Source organism: Scatophagus argus, chromosome 6 (genome assembly GCF_020382885.2).
Source record: "Scatophagus argus isolate fScaArg1 chromosome 6, fScaArg1.pri, whole genome shotgun sequence".
Classification (NCBI taxonomy): Eukaryota; Metazoa; Chordata; class Actinopteri; family Scatophagidae; genus Scatophagus; species Scatophagus argus.
Genome location: NC_058498.1, coordinates 24,920,673 through 24,939,918, shown reverse-complemented (window position 1 = coordinate 24,939,918; position 19,246 = coordinate 24,920,673). Strand labels below are relative to the sequence as shown.

Sequence of the window (19,246 nt, the reverse complement as noted above, 5' to 3'; positions counted from 1 at the left end):
TCTGAGCTGCAAATCTTTGTTTGCAAATCTTAAACTCTTGGTTTTATAAGGCTGAGTCCCCTGATTGAAGGCTGGCCAACCGACTGACACTGATTTGACGCTCTGCCATACTTAAGGCTGCATATAAACGTGGGAAACACAACAAGGGGAGAAGTAATTAGCACAGACCGGTGATTTAGTTTTCCAAGATTCTTAATGGTGTTTGTTGCCAAAACTTGTCAAGCAACAGTCAAAGGGAAAATATAATGCAGTTCAGCACTCATCCAAACCAGGAGACCATTATTAATCATCATGAGGAGCAGCAGACAACTGGGTTAATTAATTTTGATGATAATTAGCGTCTAGACTTTTGTCTCTCCTGTTGTCTGAGCCCCAGTCTGACATAAACCCCCACCTCCTGCCCCACATACACAGCACACACACACACACACAGATTCCTGCGCCTCTGCTCCGCAAAGCAGCAAAAAGGCATCTGTTGCAGTTTGTTAGTGTGTGTATTAGAGTGTGTGTGTGTGTGTGGGGGGGGGGGGGGGTCTTCTGTGATTAAAGTAATGAAGCCAAGAGGGGTGCTGTGATTTGTTTCCACTTAACCCAAAAACTTTAAATCCTCACGTCCTCACTGCCCATCCTGACATGTTTGGAAGAGGTGGGGAGGTGGGGGGGGGGGGGGATTTAGCACGACTGGCTTTCATCTCTCACCCTATTAGCATAACGAGGAAGCAAGTAAACACACATGGCAAGACTGGTGTGATGCTGCGATTCTGCATAACGCTGCACAGGCTTCAGTGGTGGGGTCAAAAAGAGAGGTCATACCAGGGTGGAGGGGTCTATTCCACCATAAAATCTATCCAGGGGGGCAGCCGTGGCCTAGAGGGTGGAGAAGCGGCTTGTGATCGGAGGGTCACCGGTTCGATTCCCCCACCGGACGGGCAGGAAAAATTTGGGTGTGGTGGAGTGATTAATACGAAAAAATTAACGTCAATATGACATAATATATGACTACAAAAAAGTAAGGATAAAAGTTCACTGTAGTTGAAAACAACTGCAACTTAGTAGCTCCTGAATATCAGTCAAATGATGTTCATGTTAAATCACTTTAAGTCAACTAACAGATTAGTCAGCTAATAGAAAAGTAATCAGCAACAATTTTCCCCCAAAACAGAGCCAAACATTTTATAGGCTCCACTTTCTCTTTCTAGTCATTTATTATAGCAAATGAAGAGTGTTTGGGTTTTGGACTGTTGGTTGGACTGTTGGGGGCCTCTGGAAATTTTTTCACAGTTTTTTTTTTGTACTTATTATAGACAAAAGGATTAATCCATTAATCATTCATAATGGACTATGAAAATAAATATTATTGGCAGCCCTATTAAAAATAAATAAAAAGGTGTTAAAATTAGTTAAACTGTAAACTCACGCACACAAAGACATTTTGTGGTACTTTTATGATTAAAACCCTGATGTCACAACACGTACAGTAATGACATTACTCCATCTACATGCCCTACATCACCGTCTTTGCCAGCATTTTTAGTGCAAAATGATATTTAAGCCAATTATGATCCAAACGCCAGTGATCACATCGATTTTTCTAAAACTAATATATTTCATTCATAATTAGAAGCAGTAAAGTACTGAAATTACTTTTGTTCTCTCTTCTACACATCTCTTTTGATAGACATCTGTCTCTCAGTATTACTGATCACAAAAGGAAGCTGTGTTTGATTGTCTCTCTCTGAAAATATATATGCCTAACAACGCCATGCAAAAACATTCCGTTTGCACAGGTGTCATCGAATCCGACACACACCTGTTCACAGAGTTCACTGAACAGCTCAAACATGCAGTGACAGTGTGAACGTGTAGCCTAAGACAAAAACAGCTCCTCATGTTCATCTCCAAAGCTCTCGGTAAATGCACTTTGTCCTCTTCCTCCCAGTGTGTGTGTGCATGCATCTCACCGATGGCATCGTTCACACACTTGTCTATGTGTCCGTTACTGCTTTACCACATGTTAAGCACGTTAACCGCATGTACACCGCAATCGTTACGTTGGTGCCGCTCTTAAATAATCTTAAGCTAGCAAGTGGGGAATATGAGAATATGGAGTTAAACACACATGGGCATCTGGTGTCTCTTCTAGCATACATGTAACATATAGGCCTGTATTAAAGTAGTAAGTAGTATAAATGACTTTATATCTTTAAAGTTTTTAATGATATGAATGATAGGTGTAATAGTTATATTGATGCATAACTAACCTGCAGCAATATAACTATTAAGTGTAGAATCCACAAATGACGCAATTGTGCATCAACCATTTCCCTTGGGCAAAAGGTCAGCAGTGGGTCATGGTCAGAGGGGAAGATTAAACTTTCACAATATGTGACACATAGCTGGTAAAATCAAACCTTAATCAGCTTCAATTATCCATTTCTTCCTCTTGATTGAACCCAAGGCTCTGGGGAACAGAGGGATAATCATCCCTATCATCTTAAACAATGCGCTGCCTGCTGCTGTTTACTGCGTTATCTCCAAGCCTGTTAAGTCATTATGTACAACCAAATCACATCTGGTATTCAAACATCCCGCAACAACAGAATACAGTAAAGGTGTCTTCAGCTGTAAATAGAATACATGTGATCAAAGCCCTAACAAATAGCTCAAAATTGTAGTAAAAAAGCAAGAAAAGCAGATGTATCAAAGGCTTTTAGGGGATTTAAGGTAAGCCCTTAGAGTGCTGACCCCGCTGTGTTGGAACTAAGGCACTGGTGATGGCTTTATTTTATGATCTGACCTTTGACCCTGTCACACAGCACAGCACTGTCCTCTCTATTGATTTGTCCACATAATGTGGCTCACCTCTTTTCTGCCTCTGTTACCTCCTGCTCAAGATACATTAACAAGCCCCATCCAACCGTCGAGCTGTGTGATGCTGGTCGGGTTTGCTGGTTTAACACAAATAATGTCCCCTTAGCATCGCCGCTGACCACTTTTCAAAGCATACAATTGTTGTTTTTTTAAGATTCTAACTGCGAGATGAAAGAACAGTAACAGGACAACACAGGTAACGTCACTGAATGGTGTAATTTGGTTGCAGTGTGCGAGATTTCTAAATGCTTATTTTTTTTAATCTTCTAGGTAGCTAGTGGCTTCCTTTCATTTTTTTTACAGTGCATTTTTGATGAAATTACACATTTTAAAACGGCCAATTCAAACTGAAACAAATGCCAGCCTACACTCAGCTAGAGATGTCAACTCGCTTGTCTGAGGAAGCAAGTGGGAAAAAAAAAAAGAAAATGTAGCACTTCTGTTTTCCAGAGCTGATGATGAAAGCGCGTGAGGTGCGAGCCGTGAGAGTTGCACATTCCGATCAGGCACTTATGACAAAATGGCAGAGAGTAAAGATATTTATGAGGTGAAGTGCAAGCAAATATTTTCAGTTATTTTTGGAAACAGGACTTCATTTGGATGGAGTTTAGAGGATGTGGAATAAAGCTTCGTATTTGTATTTATACAGGTTGCGGTAAGTTTGATAGCAAGGTAGATAAGATTAAACATGACAACTAACTTATTTTTGTTATATAATTAAAACTAGTAAATAAAACATTTATGGAGGCTCAAGTAAAAATTGACCCACTTGCTTGACTCGGCTAACAAAAAACATTTAATGCTGATTAGCGGGATTAGTTAAGAAAATTATAAAAAGACCTGATTAATCATTTCAGTATTTTTTTTTTTTCCACATGTAAATGTCAAACATTTACTGATTCCAGCCTCTTAAATACAAACACTTACTGCTTTTCTTTGTCCTTTATAATAGCAAGTGAAGAGCCTTTGGCATTTGGGACAAAGGAAACAACTTGAAGATGTCACTTTTGGGTCTGGAAAATCGTGACTCATCATTCATCGTGAAAGCAATCGGCATATTAATACCAAAATTAGTTTAGTTGCACTCAGCAACACGGTCAGCAGCAATAGCTTCATGTGATTTGTAGTAAACGTGGTAAGACGTTAAAACGTTGGTATGGTCCTTTAAATCTCATAGTCTTGGTGGGAATGGGCTGGAAAGCAGGTGGCCCAAACAACATCACCGTCTGGACTATAAGCCCTCTTAGTGTCCCGTCCTCTCTCACCTATACTTCAATACACGCCAGTATTTCTCCCCGCTCAGTAACATGATTCGAGACGTTGTGGAAATAGCCTAACAGTGCAACACTTTATCTCACGTCCACCTTAACAATAGCTTCATTTTCTCACGTCGCACGCGGGCACAGAGCCAGGAAGGGGGATACAGCTCAATGTTAGCCCGGAAGAGCAGAAGTGGAGAGAGAATCCGTGCTGAAACAGACCTCAAGATGTCAACCTGAATAACAGACACGACACACAAGATATTAAAGCTTGCTATCACTACGTATGCCTCATTACAGGAGAGCACATAAAACCTGCCATCTTTTTTAAACGGGGATCAGCGTATGTGCTCTGAAAACGGTTTGGGGAGGGGGGCTTCATTCTTCCAGGATAAACTGGATCACAGCCCTGACGAGAGAAAGAGAGAGACAAATCTGATACCGGCACAAAGCATGTCACAGATGAGATGCTGAACCAGGAGACAGCAGGCAGCAGCAGCAGCCTGTGTGACCTGACGATGGAGAAATGTCTAAGAGCAATATGTGTGCCGGGACTAACGCCGTTTGACGTTAAAACTTGCGTTTGTTCTCACGGAGGAAAGCGTCACGCTACGGATGCGTTTGTCCAGTTTGTTTGACAAATTACTCAGCGTGCAGCGAAACCGGAGCAGGTCTCAGATCAGCGGCATTCTATCCCCACTGTGTGAGTGAGAATATAGGCTGCTCGTGTCGGCCCTTACTTAGTCGGGGATGGAAAAAAGAATTTCAAAAACAGCTCAAACGAAGCAACCAACAGCAGCTACAGAGTGGATGTGAATAAGACTGTCCTCCCTCCCATGCAAAGCACTCCTCTCTGTCTTCCAAACGGGCATCAGTCTTATCCTACTGCAGCCTCAGCCAACCGAAACTGACTCGGCGGAAAATTAGAAATATATATTTTTTTTTTTTACCTGCAGAGCGGCCATCAGCACCCAAATCCCCAAACGATGCATTTTGTTGTGTTATCCAGGACCAACAGAGTCCGTCGCGCAGCGCTGGACGTCAGATTTTTTAAATCCCAGCAAACCCAGGCGGCATGAAGCAGCCTTCCGTCCTCCACCAGCCTTCCTCTGTGTCTGTCTGCGCTGCCCGACTCAGCGGCACTCCGGGCTGCCTGCTACTGACTCGATGCCTGCCCCCCGCTTTCCCCCCCGCGGCTCAGTGCCGCCTCCTAGCGGACATTAGGAGCACATCAACAGGGAGATCAGCCTCAACTGAAGTTTGGATGGACATGCAGGTTTGCTGAGCCTGGAACAACAACGAATGATCAAGTTCTCATAAATCATCACATCAGCCAGGATCAACAACTATTATCAGAACATCTCCAGTCTCCAGTCAACGGCGCCTGATATATTCAAAGAGTTATGCAAAGAATAGAAAACATGAACATAATGTGACACAACCAGTAAGGTTAAGAATGGATGTTAACATCTGTGTCTGCAGAGATCACCCAAGTCAGGGGTGTCACACTCAAAGCACACTTTAAATATACAGAATAAAAACAGACAGGAATAACGTTCCTAAATAAATAATATATATATATATATATATATATATATATATAATAAAATCTCCTGTCAAAACAAGTTAGAAATACGAACATGCTGCAAAAAACCTTGAAAAAAAGGGCTTTTCTCACAAGAATGTTTGTAATAAACTGAAAAGATTTGCAAGACATTATTGCTTGAGTAAATGGCATGGCCTCACAGAGGACTTATTATGGCTCAATTAAAGTAGTTGGAATATAGTTTTATATATTGCTAGTGAACTACAATATTTATTATCACCATCAGGCATAGTTTCATTAACTTTATTTGTAAAGTGCAGGCCTGGTGTTTGTCACCATATGAGCAAGTAGCAGATGAGGAGGTTTTCCTGTGTCTGACATATCAATGACATGGAAGATTAGCAGCTATTCATTTTATTTTCAGAAAAACACCACCAACACCAGTCTGAAAATGTCGTGAACACACCAACATGTGTCGGCCGATTGTACTGAAAGTGATGTTTGGTCGTCTCACGGCTGCTCTCCAGGCCATTCGGTGTCTCCTTGTTAGCTCACAGATCCGAGGTCCTTGGGTTTGAGTGCACGTAGGAAATGAGAAAAAAACTCACCCGATCGTTTGTTTTACTGAAGCGATCATGTGAACGACTGTGGCAGTTAACGACACAGCACATTGGCACCATGTTTTAACTTGTTGAAACAAAACAACAGAACACAAGAGCAGCATCATGCAAGCAGCCGGCGTAAACACACTTTTCAGTTGCCCGAAAAGTCCACAATGCATTGCGGCTTTCCCACTCCGTTACATCACCCTTTCGAGCCCGGCGCTGCACAGGCGTTTCGTGACCGCTTTCCGACAGGAGGGAGCAGTAGTGATGTTGTTGTTGTGCTGAAAGTAATCGTAAAAGAGCAAGCTAGGCCAACAAAATCAACAGCCTCGTTTGTATACGGCAACAGAGCTCGACTTGATTGACGCGGGAATGTTCCCAGGTAGCCAATAGTAAGGCAAGGCGGCGGTTGCGCTGCATTATGGGACCTGTAGTTTGTGTGTTATCAGCGTTTCATATTGGCGGGCCAATACTCGGCATCAAGACAAGTGTAACATAGCTGGAAAAGTATGACACAATGACTGCCTTAAGTTGAAGCAAATGAGCGGTTGTTTTGACCATTCCAGTGCTTTGCATCGTGGGATAGTACAAGATAGATTGGCCTCAGGCAAATGAGAGACACTTTCCAAATCAGTGAGACACAGACACACAGGTATGTTTGGCGTACTGTGACTTCAGGTCCCGGGTTTTGAAAAGCCAGACTTGAACATTTGTAATTTAATGCTGATTATATTATTACTGTTGTTGTTAGTGGCTGACCAGCTGCTTATTTGTGACATGTCTTGCTAGGCTATACATGGCTTGGGTGTGGTCTGGTTTGAGCTTCTGTAATTGTGCATGCTTTATGTGTTTGGTGTGTGATATCACCATTTTGCTAACGTGTAACTCCATCATTTAACTTTTTTAACAAGCTCTCCTCATCATGATTATTGTATTTTATTTATATCCTATAGCTTATTGTCAGAACATACTTAAGTATTGCTTGGCTGTGTTGTTGCTGTTTGTTGCATGCTTGCATGGCTACATGCTCTGAATACTGGATGTTGTTGTTGTTGTTGTAACCAACTTATATTTTGCTGCTTCCTGTTGGTCTGCATAGCTTTTTTTCTGTTGCTGTCCTCTGGCTGTACATTTTAGGCACCACCTCAACATACGCCCATACAGTGCTGCATAATACACCTACCATCATGCAATTTGTCTTTTCCAAATGGCAAACTCCAGGACTAAAACTGCACTTCCTCAAATGGCCATTTCCCATTTTCCAGTTAACTAGGAGTTAGGCACCATTAAAATGGCAACTGCCAAAGCCACCACACTGAGCTTTACATGCCTCCTAAGAAACCTCTGGGTGATGTCATGGACACTGGGTCCATGTTTTATACAGTCAATGACAGTGACCAATATGACCAATTGGAGTATTTACACAGTTCCTTGCCGGTGCATCAAAGGTTCACATTTAACTCCACCAATTTCCCATATTTACACATCAATATTTAATTAGCTTACGTACAAATTCTAAGGTACAGGGTACATGATGCGCTGATGATGTCATTCGGAGTCAGAGGCTGGGAGAGAGTATGTGCTCAGATGGTGGACGTGAGGTCTTGAGATCCACCTGACCGCCACCAGGTTTTATGGTCCTGGAGCCAGATCAGGTGAAGGAAAAAGAAAGCTGTATACAAGCTATACTGTAAAATATGGATGCTATGCCATGCACAGATATTTCAGCAATGCAGTTTACCTAAGAAGGCACATTACATATTTCTACCTGGAGTTGGAGGATGAACAAGCTGTTATAGATGGAAAGCAAATGTCAAAGCAGTGTTATTTCTTTCTCTTGCAGAATATTTATGATTTATAGTATGATGAGTCATTCATGTGTGTAACCTCAGCCCTTCTATTTCCATCAACTGACTCAAGGATCAGACAGTTACTCACTTAAGTTCATGTCTAATACTCTGTTAAGTTAATTCAATACAATACAATAACTGCTTCAAAGCACAAGCCTTGGTTTTCACAGATGCAAAAACATCATAGTCCAATGTCTCTGTCACTTGTGCTTTGAATGACAGTGGTAATGAATAGCCCGGTTGTCTTTTTGTGCTGTTCCTGGTGAAGAGCAGGCATTCTGCTGTCATGGCCAGTGTGATAAGTACTCTCAGTATTTAAACCATGCCAGAGAAAGTGTTCTTTCTGACTATACTCAAGACCTGAATGAGTGACGGATATTGTATATGCTGTACAAAATCCACCAGGGGCGGCACGGTGGTGCAGTGGTTAGCACTGTCGCCTCACAGCAACAGGGTTCCATGTTCTCCCTGTGCCTGCGTGGGTTTTCTCCCACAATCCCAAAAGACATGCGCATTAGGTTAATTGGCTACTCTACATTGTCCCAAGGTGTGAGTGTGTGGTTGTCTGTCTTTGTGTGTGAGCCCTGCAATTGACTCGCGACCAGTCCAGGGTGTACCCCGCCTCTTGCCCCCTGCAACCCTGTATCACACCTGGAGCATGCAGTTTGGGATAAGTTAGTGCATTTACCAACAGGAGTTTCATCTGGACCAGTTCCCATGCAATGGCACTGATGACTTGGGTAACGGGGGGCAGGCTGTGAGCAGGATGGAGGAGAGGCTTCTCCTGTATATGTAAACCGACTGGTCAGTCTGGAGATTGGAATACAACATGCTGGCTTTGAGAATGCTCATCATTTTCTTTGTGGTGCAGCCTCTTGAAAATATTACAGCTCTGGTTCGTATCTGTACAATGTTTTACACACAGTCTTTAAAACCTGCAGTCTTCTTCTGTGTGTTTGAATTGATGAGACCTATTATCGACTGCTAGCTGAGCGTGTTCTGCTTTGAGTTTTATACAATAAAACTTTGTAATTTGTACATTTCATTAATACCTCACATATTCAGGTGGCTGGCATTTGCACAAAACTGGGTTGTAGGGACAGGGTATTTTTAAGAGGAAGAAGAGGGAAAAGGTGGAAGGAAAAGGAGAAAGGAATGGAAGACAAATGAGAAATAGAGGAGGGTCCATTCACACAACTGCCTGGACCAAAATTATGATTAAACCTTGAGTCATGTCTCTAATTCCCATGGGACACTGCCTGAGTAGATATAAGATGTTCACACTGAGCTACCTGGGCCTTGAAAAACCTTTGCCACTAGTGGCACAGTGTGATCATGCTGAGCTACACCATTCAAGTGTTTTGAGTGGGCAATGACACGATTACGACAAATGCATGAGGATCATTCAGAGAAATCTGTAATGATGTAGCACCTAAAACTTAACCTAAATGAAATGAAATGAAATGAAAAATCTCTTTGAAATCATGTGTATCTAATGCAGTGTTTCTCAGTCCTGGTCCCAGAACCCTCTGATCTGTGTGTTTTAGATATTTCCTTGTTCCAGCATACATGATTCAAATGAATGGCTCATTATTAGTCTTCTGCATAGGCTCCAGCTCCCCCGCGACCCTGACGGATAAGCGGTATAGAAAATGGATGGATGGATAGTCTTCTGCAGAGCTTGATGAGCAGCTGTTCATATGAATCAAGTGTTTTGGAAGAGCAATGCTGAAATATGTTTCCAACAATGTTCAAACTCAGGGAAATCTGTAATTCTTTTTCAAGGTAACAGTACATTTTGTTCGGTCATCCTGTTACTTTTAGGACAGTCAGTCAGTCAGACAGGGTGAGGAAGGACGTCAGAGAGTGTGACTTAACGTACGATAAGTAGAGCTTTAAATCATTACCTCAACATGAACATTTCTGCCATTTTTTAGGGCGGTGGGAGGATAGATACAGTATACATCTATCTATATGTGTCTAACACAAGGGATATATATACAAAAAATAATAATTGTAAAAAAATAAGGATACAATGAAATCAGTAGCGGTGGAAATGATGCTACATTATAGTCTAACACTATAACATACAGTCTAACAGCAAAAATCTAAAACCTTTCAATGGTTTTTGACTAGGTTTGTGTTTATCGTAGAAGACAAGGTAGTAAAGATAAATGTCCTTCTTTATGGCCTTTTTCTGGCCTTGTTATAGCCTTGTTCTCACAGCAGCTTGGGTATAAGCAAGTGGATAAAGGAGTTGGCAAGACAGCACTATGCTTTTCATAGTACCAGTACTGTAATAATACACATTCATTTAAATGTACAGGACTGACAAAGGGGTAATCCACCAATTTTATATGCCAAAGTTAAATGAAGGAAAGCACTACTCTGCCTTTGGTTAGGGATGTATAATGTCTGCCATGGCTATGAAGGAGCTTTGTCATGTTTAATTCTAAGGTGACACCACTTGGACTTCACTACCAGGCAGCAGTCTGACTATAAAAGCAGGGCTAAAATGGCTGTCTTCATGACAAACGACACACACACACACACACACTTGTTTGGACTTTTCTTTTCTGACTCTTTCACATTCCAGTTTGTTTTTGTTTGCTCTAATGAAATTTGCCTTTGAATTGGTGAAACTCTTTACAACAACTGTCTACAAAAGGTTCCTCTTTTATTCCAGTGTTGTCATCCACTCATTGCTCCACTCTCGGCACTGCTGCTCCCCTAGAATCCATGGCAATCTAAATGTGCAGTCACACTGCTGGATATTTATGTTTGTTGACATTCGGTTGGCTTCAGTTTCTTGCTGATTTTCCTTCATGTTCAGGTGGTAAAAGCACTTTAAATGTGCACATTTGGTGTGTGAAGCCAAAATTTAGACTTCAGTGACTTACTAACTCACCACACTTGTCAGACTGTCTTTGATTTGGAAAGAGAAGGAAAGGACCAAACATAAAAAGTGACTGTATGATATTATTAGTTTTCTGTTGTTGTTGTTGTTTGAATGAATGCATGGCGGTGCAAAGAGTGTACGTGCAGTTTAAAGAGTTGGCTTAGACTTGCACATGGTGCATGATTTAATGTTTATATTACGCTTTATGGATAAACGTGTATAGTAATATAATTTATTATTATAGGTTTTTTTTTTTTACAGAAATTAAAATAGATGTAACTGTTCATATGATTGATGATGCATGGAAAGAAAATGTTTTTGCATCTGGTCCTTCCATACAGTGATGTGTAGGATCTACAAGAGGGGAGAAACTGGAACATGCTAAGCCAATGGTGTGGGTGTTCTGTGGGGTAGCCTGGCATGAGTGTTAAGGAGGGTGGAAGATAGACAAACTCACAGACATCTTAACTTCCCAACGGTGAAAATTTATTTATAGTGCTCTCCATAACACGGGTAACTCGGCAAAATATACATATAAACAAAGAAAAATAACTCCAAAAAAATCATATTAGAGGCACATAGTAATGGCAACACAGCCTTACCTTTGCTCCTCAACCCGCCACAACCCAACCTATACTGCTTCAGCCAGTACCATAATTACTGCAGGTAAACCTACACAGTATCATCATAACCAGACACCATAGCATTATAAGACTCATTTCAGTGCTCATAATGCACAACTGTAAGTATGAACAAAGAATCAAACAATTGAACAATACTGAAACCTGCAATGACATAAAAGTAACTTAATAAACTAAAAGTAAACTAATATGTGGCTATATGTTTAGCTTACACCTACGCTTTGATATAAACTATAACATAATGCTAAGACAAACAACCCTGGATAATTAGTGACAGAATGCTACTTAAGCTAAGTTAATTGAACAAAATGAAGAATATGGTGACTGTTTGTTGAAGTCTGTTTTGAGAGCAGACATGAGGACTATGGTGAGGTGGCACAGGGGTTACCCTCTCTGCTGGGCATTTTTGATGATTATCTCCCACTTCTGGCCTAAAGAAGCTGTATCTACACATAGACTCAGTGTCTCATCAGTCTTTCAATGACACAGGGTAATATAATAAATTCCAAACAGATGGTCGCCTGAGGTGCAGTCATTAGTGCAGAAGATCAAGGTCATTACCTACTGCTAGCTTTGTGAGGATTTGATTCTAAGTAATATCAACCAATACAAAGACAGTCAGTCATGTTGAACTAAAACAAGTACAAATGCAATGTCATTTTTGTCATTTAACATATAAACATATAAACATTGAATTAAAATATTTGTCAGTGCTTATGATTAATTTTAAAATGTGAAAAAACAAAAAGCAGATGAACAATATTTATGACAGGCTACATTTTCCTGTAATATTTGTAGAGATGGACTTAGGTTTTTCCAATGACAGGGGAGCACCCATTTGGCAGAATGAACTCTTTAATTTGCTCAGTAATGACCCTCAGCCATCATCTCACAAAGGCACAGATGGTACTATAACATTATTTAACAAAATCCAGCAAAGCCACCTCTGATCCATGATTAAACATGTTAAGGACACTTCTCCAGCCAAATGTTATTCACTCTGTGAAATCAGTTGTGAGTTCCACTTTAATCCATTTAACAAGTTGGCACCAATTTGAAAGCATTTATTATACTGACATGGGAAACTGCTGTTTTTTGTTTTTTTTTAAAGTCCCAGGATCAAACAACAATCTTAGTAGAGCATAAAGGCTATAAATATACACATGAAATCAACTGATGGCATGATACTTTAAGGACTGGCTTGATGCTTCTTTGACAGCTGAAACCTAAAATCCTGGGCTTCTTGAACAGTTTTTTTTTTTTTTTTGTAGTCAGGAGAATCTTTAAAGAAGATCTAAAGAATAAAAGCAGCAACATGTTTGTCCCTATTTAACCAGGTGAATTCTGATTTAGTCTCTTCTCTTTTTAAAGAGAGACCTGATCAGGAAGGCAGCATCAGAACACTTTTGCAAAAATAGATTCTTGATTCAAAAGTGAGCACTATTTTCAGTCTCTTGCTGGTGCCCTCAGTCCACTGAAACACAATATGAAATGGTAAGATAAATGAAGCACAGCCTTTACATTTAAAAAAAAATTAACAGCATTAAATAATTAATTAATTGGAAAGCATATAACAGTGTTCTGATTCTTTGAGAATAACAAATGAGAGGAAGGTGGAGCACTCTGAAATACAGAAATACAGCAACCACAACAACAATACTACTACTGCTAGTACTAATAATAATAACAATAATAATAATGACAATAATTCAGTGTGAAATGTGAGATAATAATATTGGTAGCAGTCAGCGTCAAGTCAGCGTCAGCGTCACAACAGCAGTTTAATCACGATCTATGGGTACTTGTGAAATTGTTTGTGAAAAAAGAAGGAGAAGGAGAGGAGGTGAGAGAAGCTCAGTGTATCATGGGAAGTCCCCCCAGCATCCTAGTTATTTTGCCTGTAGCAAAATCACTAAGGGCTAGCCATCTTAGTCATTTTAGTTTGTTCTTATCATGCTGGTGTATGTTCAAGTTTTCTTTTTCTCTAGTAAGTTTGGTTTTAACTGTTTTTTTTTTTGGATGCTACATTATATAGACAAATATATTATGACATGTTTCTTCATTATTGAATTCAAATGTGGTATGGGACTGTTTCTCAGGAAACTCTTAATGCTTCAGCTTACCAAGACATTTTAGACAAGGTTATACCCCCAACCTTGCAGCAAAAGCAAGCCCCCCCTCCATCCCAGCATGAACTGGATTGGACACTGTGAGCCAGGCTCCTGTGTCTAACACCAGTGCCCTTCCCCACTAATGCTGCTCTGCAAAAATGGGCAGAAATTCCCACAGAAACATTCCAAAATCTTGTGGAAATCCTTCCCAGAAGAGTGGAACACTGGTCAACTCCACACCAACATTCACATATTTAAAATGCAATGTAATCAAAGTCCCAATTGGTGTAATGTCAGGTGTCCCAATACACTACTATGTAGTGTATAAAAAAGGGGGTCAAATATCATGATTGACAGCTGAATGCTGCTAGCGATTTGGTTAGACAGGAACAGGAATGGACAGGAACTTGATACTGCAAATCTATCAACTGATCACTACAGCATAAACTCTTGCGCTCTCATCCGAGATAATTTGACTTCAACTTTGAACAGTCGGTTTAAATTGTTTGATGCTGCAGTGTGTATATTGGTCAGACTGTCTTGTTTGCTCATGTATTCAAAATACATTTCACATTTGTCTTGCAAAGGTAATTACTGAGTCCTCAGATTTAAAGATGTTTGCAACTGCTGCCTTTTTGAAGATGAATAACTTTACAGCTAGGAGCTGCAGGATTTACTTTACTCTTATAACACACGTCATCTGAGCTGATGGCAGCGTTAATGAGGATGTATTGGTGAAAAAATAACAGAAGAAAAATAAGATGCCATTTTATGTTAAGTTGAGCAGATTGGACCACAAATGCACTTCAGGCTAGTATTTCTCATGTGAAATAATAGTGTCATGCAAATTACCAACTGACCGATTTAAGCAAAACCAACAGCAAGAAACAAAGGAATGGCCGTGAGGTATAATCTGCATAGCAAAACTGGGATGGTCTGAAAGGAAGCTTATGTCTGGTTTAAGAGGAGCCTGAGGAAAAACAGCAACACTCTCATGTGGGACTATATCTCATCAGGCATAGATATTTGCTTCAAAATACTGCGATATTCTAAGCAAGGGCTAAGGCCCAATGATTCCCAAAGGCTGAGGCTCCCTGCTTACAGGAGAAAACAGAAAATATATCTTAAGTTGTAATGCAAGGACTCATGGGAGAAATGATGACAAGAATAAGAAAAATGATAAGAAAAATCACCTAGAAGGTAAAGGACAAAGAACAGTTTGGCAAAACAGTTTGGCAAAATTTTCAAAAATCTAATTTTGTATATTTGACTGTCAAATGGGTACCATTGCTACATGTATTCTCAATTATAAACTAAAACTTGGAAATGCAATTTAACACCTTAAAAGATGCAATTTTGAGATGACGACCAGGTCCCTTCCATTCATGCTGAACTGAATGAGGCTCTTTGCTGTGGAAAGGCCAGTCCAATTCTAACAGGTAAATTCTTTGTGCAGTTATATGCACTCTTTTGTTGCTGCAAAGGGAGCTAAATGAACTGAATTTAAATAGTACTTTTCTTGTCTTATCAACCACTCAAAGTGCTTTAAAAGCCAAGACAACATTAACCCATTTACACACAAATTTCTACACGGGTAAAAAGGCTTCCATGCAAGGCGCTCTCTACTCATAAAGACTGGAAACCATTCACACAACCTATACCTCTTGAGCCACATTCTACCCAATCTTCAATGAGTTCAAATCTGTAATTCCAAGTTTTTTGGGTTTTTTTTCTTTTTTGGTTATACTACATCCTCTTACCTTATCATATAAAACTGTTCAACTATTAGTTAACATGCAGTTGTTAAATGCATCACAAGCAAGACTGTAAGATTCAGCCTTGAGCCTTTTGCTCTGAGCAGATAAAGAGAGATACACTTTGAAGAAATATAGAAGTTATGAGGGAACAAAGACCAACTATGTGTAATTTAAGGTCAGCTGTTTAAGGGTAACAGAATGTTCTGTGATGTATGACTTTATGTACAAATATGACACCTGAATCTCTTTTCTTCATCTCTCAGCCTGACAAGCATGGAGATCCATTTGCAAATGACTGAGTATTGCAATAAACTCTTGAACAATTAACAGAGTACTTTGGGGCCCCTTGTAAGCAGGTGCTTATTTAGCACTTAAACCACTCTGCGGGGACATAATGTTCTTTCTGTTGTACTATCAATTGCAGATTTACACACATAAAGAAATTTTCATAACTTATAAACTCCTGTAGTTCAACTTCTTGGCCTAAATCTTCCTGTTGTATGTCACTTATTTATTCCTTGTCTGTCTCAGTTTCCAGTCGCACTAGACTTGGAAGCATGCCGAGGAGTACAGATTACATAGCTGAAGGCTTTCTGTGCTGCTGCCCAAATGCTCACAAATCACACAGCATGAGTGTGTGGGTTACAGGGTGAGAGGCAGAAGGAACAGCTGCTTATACTTTACCACATTCTGAAAATCTGAACTGTTTGAGATGTGGGTCACTGTTGGGTCATCTTACAAAAAAGCAGGGAGTGTATATTGACAAGTATAACAGAGGACTCAGTCTTCCAAATGTACACATCCATGAGTTAGTTGTTATTGTTCCATAGTGAAACACTCCACAGCATGACCACTTTCTCTTTAGTATTTCCACAACACAACAGTGAGTAGATAACAATGTAATGTTCATTTCTGTCAGTATATGGTGTAGATGTTTCGCGATGTTTCATGTTTCAATTCAATTCAAACAATTCAAACAATTTATCATTATAGCACACTGAATCAGTGCTGTGTAAATTTACTTCATACTAACTTTAACATCCATCCATCCATTTTCTATACCGCTTATCCGTCAGGGTCGCGGGGGAGCTGGAGCCTATCCCAGCTGACTACGGGCGAGAGGCGGGGTTCACCCTGGACTGGTCGCCAGTCAATCACAGGGCCAACACACAAAGACAAACAACCATACATGCACACACTCACACCTAGGGGCAGTATAGAGTAGCCAATTAACCTAATGTGCATGTTTTTGGTATTGTGGGAGGAAGCCGGAGAACCCAGAGAAAACCCACGCAGGCACAGGGAGAACATGCAAACTCCACATAGAAGGGCCCAGACCGGGATTCGAACCTGGAACCCTCTTGCTATGAATCAAGCAACTGCACATGGATGCTATTCACCAAAAACTGCAGTACAGACATTTGGGTGGACAATGCAAAAACAAACAAACAAAAGACAGGGTGAGTAGTTCACAGAGGGTTGTGTATTTTTACAGATATAACTGGTATTTGACTGCTCTGATGATCCCTATTGTTAAGTGTCTATTTTGGAGTCATTTTCAGTGTTGCCATGACAAAAATTTGAAAAAATAAATAAATAAAATTCTCAGTTTTAGAGGTTTGATGATCCTATTCAAAACAGCATGTACCCAGCCTTGTTTCTATTGCTCTGTCATCTTTGTAAGCTCACTAAGCACAGCTACAGGCATATACTGTATCTCAAGTTAAATATTAAAAGCAAACAAACAAACAAACACACGCACACATTAAAAACAGGCATGATCCTGGTTTTTCCTGAAAGGTTTCTCTTGGATATGTCATTTTCAGGCTTACGCACAAAAAACGAGTGCTTGTTTATACGATTTACTGAAAAATATCTCAAGTGAATCATCTAGCATCTTTCATGTCACCATGCAAAGACAGGTTGCTTTGAGCTGTTTAACTAACAGGGTTAGTAGCATTTTTTTCTGCTGAGAGCTGGACATCATGTCCCTTTAAATGCCTGAGTGTGTGTGTGTGTGTGTGCGTGTGTGCACTGTTTGAAATTTGATTGCTGTGGTGATCCCTTAAATCCGTTCATGGTATTTTATGACTGTTGTCAAAAAGATTTGCGAGAGGACCTTTTCTTTTTAAATTGGTATTGAATTCCAAGTAGCTTTTAAAATGTTATAAAAGTGTGGCCCCTGTAAAGCTGTAAGGACTTGACAGGTCTTACTGTAAGGCTAACACAGACTGACTTGACCATCTTTATTGCACTGCTACAAACTGAAGGCTGAGCAGCCGTCAGAGGAATTTTCCTGCGTGCTGTCCACAGATGAGAGCTGCTAGCAGGCAGTGGATGTGAGTTTAACGGCGCAGCAATACCCCAGACCCCATTAGAAGCTATTCAGTGTCAGATCAAGTTTAAGTGCTTTGGCCACTTACAGAGAAGGCAGACCATACAGTACATTAAGTAAGAGCTCGGCTTCTCGGTCCTCCATGATGCTAACTGCTTGAGTCTAAAGCATTATATCTTCCACTGAAGCAAAGAAAAGACTCACCAAAAATAACTCTCTATACATTAGTTTAGACTGAGCTCAGACACACTTTCCAACATGTAATGCTCAGCTCCTTGGTGAGCACACACAGACTAGACTGCTGGAAGGATTACGAGGCTCCTCTCGACAGATAAATGCACCTTGCCTGGAGGCAAGATTAGTCAAGGCCTTCTCATCTCTTAAGGCTGGTTAACCATTTAGCACTGTAACCCCACAGGGCCACTAAACTAGGCCAATTTGTAAAGGCATTTCAGTGGCATCACAAATGGCATAATGGAGCTCCAGTGGTGACCTGGTGGTACACAAATGTGTAACAACCATTATAAAACAGATACACTTGAGAAAGATGGTGTTTTGGTGGCCAAAGGTCAATGTATAATAAATATTTAATTGATTAATTCTGTAAGCCATATTTTAGATAAAGATGTCAACCATTTGCTGCTTCCAGCTTTATAAATGTAGGGATCTGTTCATTTTCTTTGTCATTTATGATAGTGAGAGTCTTTGGGTTGGTGTGCAATGAGTACTTGTGTTGGCTAAATGATTAATTTAAATTAGGGCTGTGCAATTTAACACATTATGATTGCATATGCGTTAATGTAATAATTAATTAACGCTGACAATTATTTTATCGCGCAGTTGTTTTTATTGCAATAATTATTTTTAATGTTGGTTGCTCACTAGCTATCTAACTATTGCTCTCTTGCTCACAAAAAAACCTCCATTAATGTGCGATAAAATAAAAATAATAATTGTCAGTGTTAATTAATTATTGCGTCAACATGCTATTATCGCGATAGTAACGCATTGACTTGCCCAGCCCTAATGCGTTAACGCGTTAACATTGCCACAGCCCTAATTAAAGTAAAGTTTAAGTCAAATAAAAATGTTCATGTTAGTGGCAATTATGGAATACAAGTCAAAAGTCAAAGTTTCATTGTAAGTCATGTAATCAAATTAGCTACTGTAGTGTAATTATTAGTGAGAGTGGTTGGGCCCCTCCAAAGAGAGGAGTCGTAAGATGATAAATTGGAGAGAAAAGAAGAAACAATAATGTTCTGACATAACTTAAAAGCAACTTATGAAATCATGTGAGATGTTTAGACGGGAAATGATGAGGCATGTGAAATGTCACGAGACACCCCAACTACACATCACTTTGTTTAGCCAT

General features: G+C 40.1%; 1 protein-coding gene across 1 annotated transcript in view; it reads right to left on the bottom strand.

Annotated features, from left to right (window-relative positions):
- The window catches only part of LOC124060133 (cadherin-2-like), an 86,389-nt gene extending 81,024 nt beyond the window's left edge, over positions 1-5,365 (bottom strand). The window contains exon 1 of the mRNA XM_046390707.1: positions 5,081-5,365. Coding sequence (XP_046246663.1) covers positions 5,081-5,122 — 42 coding nt within the window. The 5' untranslated portion in view covers positions 5,123-5,365. The remainder of the gene's footprint in view (positions 1-5,080) is intronic.
- Positions 5,366-19,246: the final 13,881 nt, after the last annotated feature.